At 58.1% G+C, this 2,027-nt stretch overlaps 1 protein-coding gene across 2 annotated transcripts in view; it reads right to left on the bottom strand.

The window, feature by feature from the left end:
• Positions 1–1,435, bottom strand: part of CARMIL2 (capping protein regulator and myosin 1 linker 2) — a 123,930-nt gene extending 122,495 nt beyond the window's left edge. Inside the window, exon 1 of one of the 2 annotated variants that reach the window (XM_075061316.1) lies at positions 1,310–1,435. In XM_075061316.1, coding sequence (XP_074917417.1) covers positions 1,310–1,349 — 40 coding nt within the window. In that variant the 5' untranslated portion in view covers positions 1,350–1,435. The remainder of the gene's footprint in view (positions 1–1,309) is intronic. The other variant, XM_075061315.1, reaches the window with a different exon arrangement.
• Positions 1,436–2,027: the final 592 nt, after the last annotated feature.

Below are 2,027 nucleotides of genomic sequence, written 5' to 3'. Positions count from 1 at the left end.
GGGGGGGGGGGGCTGCTTTGTAGCTTCTGTTATCCGAGCACACTGCACAGAGCCCTGTTGCCAGGGGCTGTGTCCCCCAGGGCCTGTCCCCCACTGTCCCCCCTGCATACAAAGGGCTCTATGCATCTCCCCAATCCCGCTTCCCCACAGCTCAGGGTTCTGTCACCCTCCCCCATCCTCCTCACTGTTCCTAATTCTTTTCTGTCTGCCAGGGAGATTAGGGTGTCAGTCTTCTTAAGATGAACAGGATCTGGGAATCTGGAATTTACCAGGAAGGTGCTAATGGCTGCCATCAACTAGCTCTTTGATCTGCACTCAATTACCCCAGGGGCAGCAGCAGTGGGGTCTGCTACCCAGATGCCAGGGGCTCCATGTGCCCCCTTGTGAACAGCTCCCTATTCCCACAGGGGGGCACCCCTCACCCCCTAGTCCATAAGCCTCATCTCTGACATTGTTCCCCTGGCTCTCTGCCCTCTCCAGCCCTCCCAAGCAGCTCCCTTTGCGGCTCCCTGGCCTTCAGCCCTGGCTTTCCAGCTTAGGATGGTCAGCTGGCAAACACCTCTTACTGCTTCTCCTCCCTTCCCCCCCAAACCTCCTACAGCTTCCGCCAGGGACCACCTCTCTCTGCAATCTTCCCTGATCTTTCACAGCCCCTGGTGCTGCCCCATTCCCTCAGCCAGCCAAACTGGGAGCAGCTGCATAGCACAAGGCACTGGGCCTGGCTCATTTAAAGGGGCCAGCCACCCTGTGATGCCCAATTTTCCCCTTCCATTCTTCTGATTTTGGTGAGGACCAGTCGGGGTCTGCCCACAGGTGCCGAGAAGATTCCTTGAAACTTTGGCCTGGATCAGATGAGGTGTTCAAAAGTTATCGCATTACAGACAGAGACCCTCACACTCTCAGCCAAATACCAGTAAGGTCAAGTTTTCCAGCGCAGCCACTTTGGGGGTGGCTTGCAAGGACTCTGTCGGTACTCAGAGCCCAGTTTGCAGATGGGCTGAGCATCCCTAAATCACTTCAGCTCCTCTGAAGAGCATGTCCCAAGCTGGGCACCCTAAATGAATGGACATTTTGATCCAAGTGACTTTCCCAAGCTCACTCAGTACGTCGGCATCAGAACCAGGAGAGAACCCAGCCCCTTGCTCTCCCCTCTACAACACCTGGAGAAATGAAGAAACAAAGGCTCAGCTCCCATCCTGTGCAGTTGGCCCCGGTGACAAAGCATGCAGAGAGAGCGCAGGGAGCAAGCCAGGCCTCACCACCTTCGGCCTCAGTGGCTCTGGGAAGCTCTGAAAAGGGTGCTGCTTACCTTGCAGGTGGCATGGGATCCCTCCTGGGGATAGAGCCATCTCTGGGGCTCCTGGGAGACTGGCCAAGGTAGTAGCACGGGCTACCAGAGCAGCATCTTTCAGCCCAGCCTGCAGTCAGAACGAAACTGGCCCTGCTCAGAGGAAGCGATGAGGTTACTTACCAACCGGTAGTGCTGCTGCTTTGCACCCCCTCCTCCCTCAAGCTGCCTCTTCCTGCCCCTCAGCCGAGATTCAGCCAGCGAGCAAGTGGAGCAAAATGAAACCGACCAAGCTAGCAGCCCACGCAGGCCGAGATGGCGACAGGCGTTCACCTGAAACAACAGTGCCCTGCCCAGGAGACAAACACCAGGGACAGCAGCCCACAAACTGCTCTGGCTTGGCAGGGAAGAGGAGCTCAATGCAAGTGCAGAAACAGTTATTTCTCCTTCCCCCTTCACCTTGTTGTCTGAGCCCTGAGCTCCCCCTCACACACACAGCTCTGCCCGTGCTCCTCAGTCCTGACCCGCAGCCCCCCTGCTATTCCGCTCTGGGCTCCCCACACACACAGCTCTGCCCGTGCTCCTCAGTCCTGACCCGCAGCCCCCCTGCTATTCCGCTCCGGGCTCCCCACACACACAGCTCTGCCCGTGCTCCTCAGTCCTGACCCGCAGCCCCCCTGCTATTCCGCTCCAGGCTCCCCACACACACAGCTCTGCCCGTGCTCCTCAGTCCTGACCC

The sequence above is a fragment of the Chelonoidis abingdonii genome, unplaced genomic scaffold, assembly GCF_003597395.2.
Source record: "Chelonoidis abingdonii isolate Lonesome George unplaced genomic scaffold, CheloAbing_2.0 scaffold0006, whole genome shotgun sequence".
Lineage (NCBI taxonomy): Eukaryota > Metazoa > Chordata > Testudines > Testudinidae > Chelonoidis > Chelonoidis abingdonii.
The sequence above is the reverse complement of the archived record's forward strand: the minus strand, read 5'-3'. Positions and strand labels throughout refer to the sequence as shown.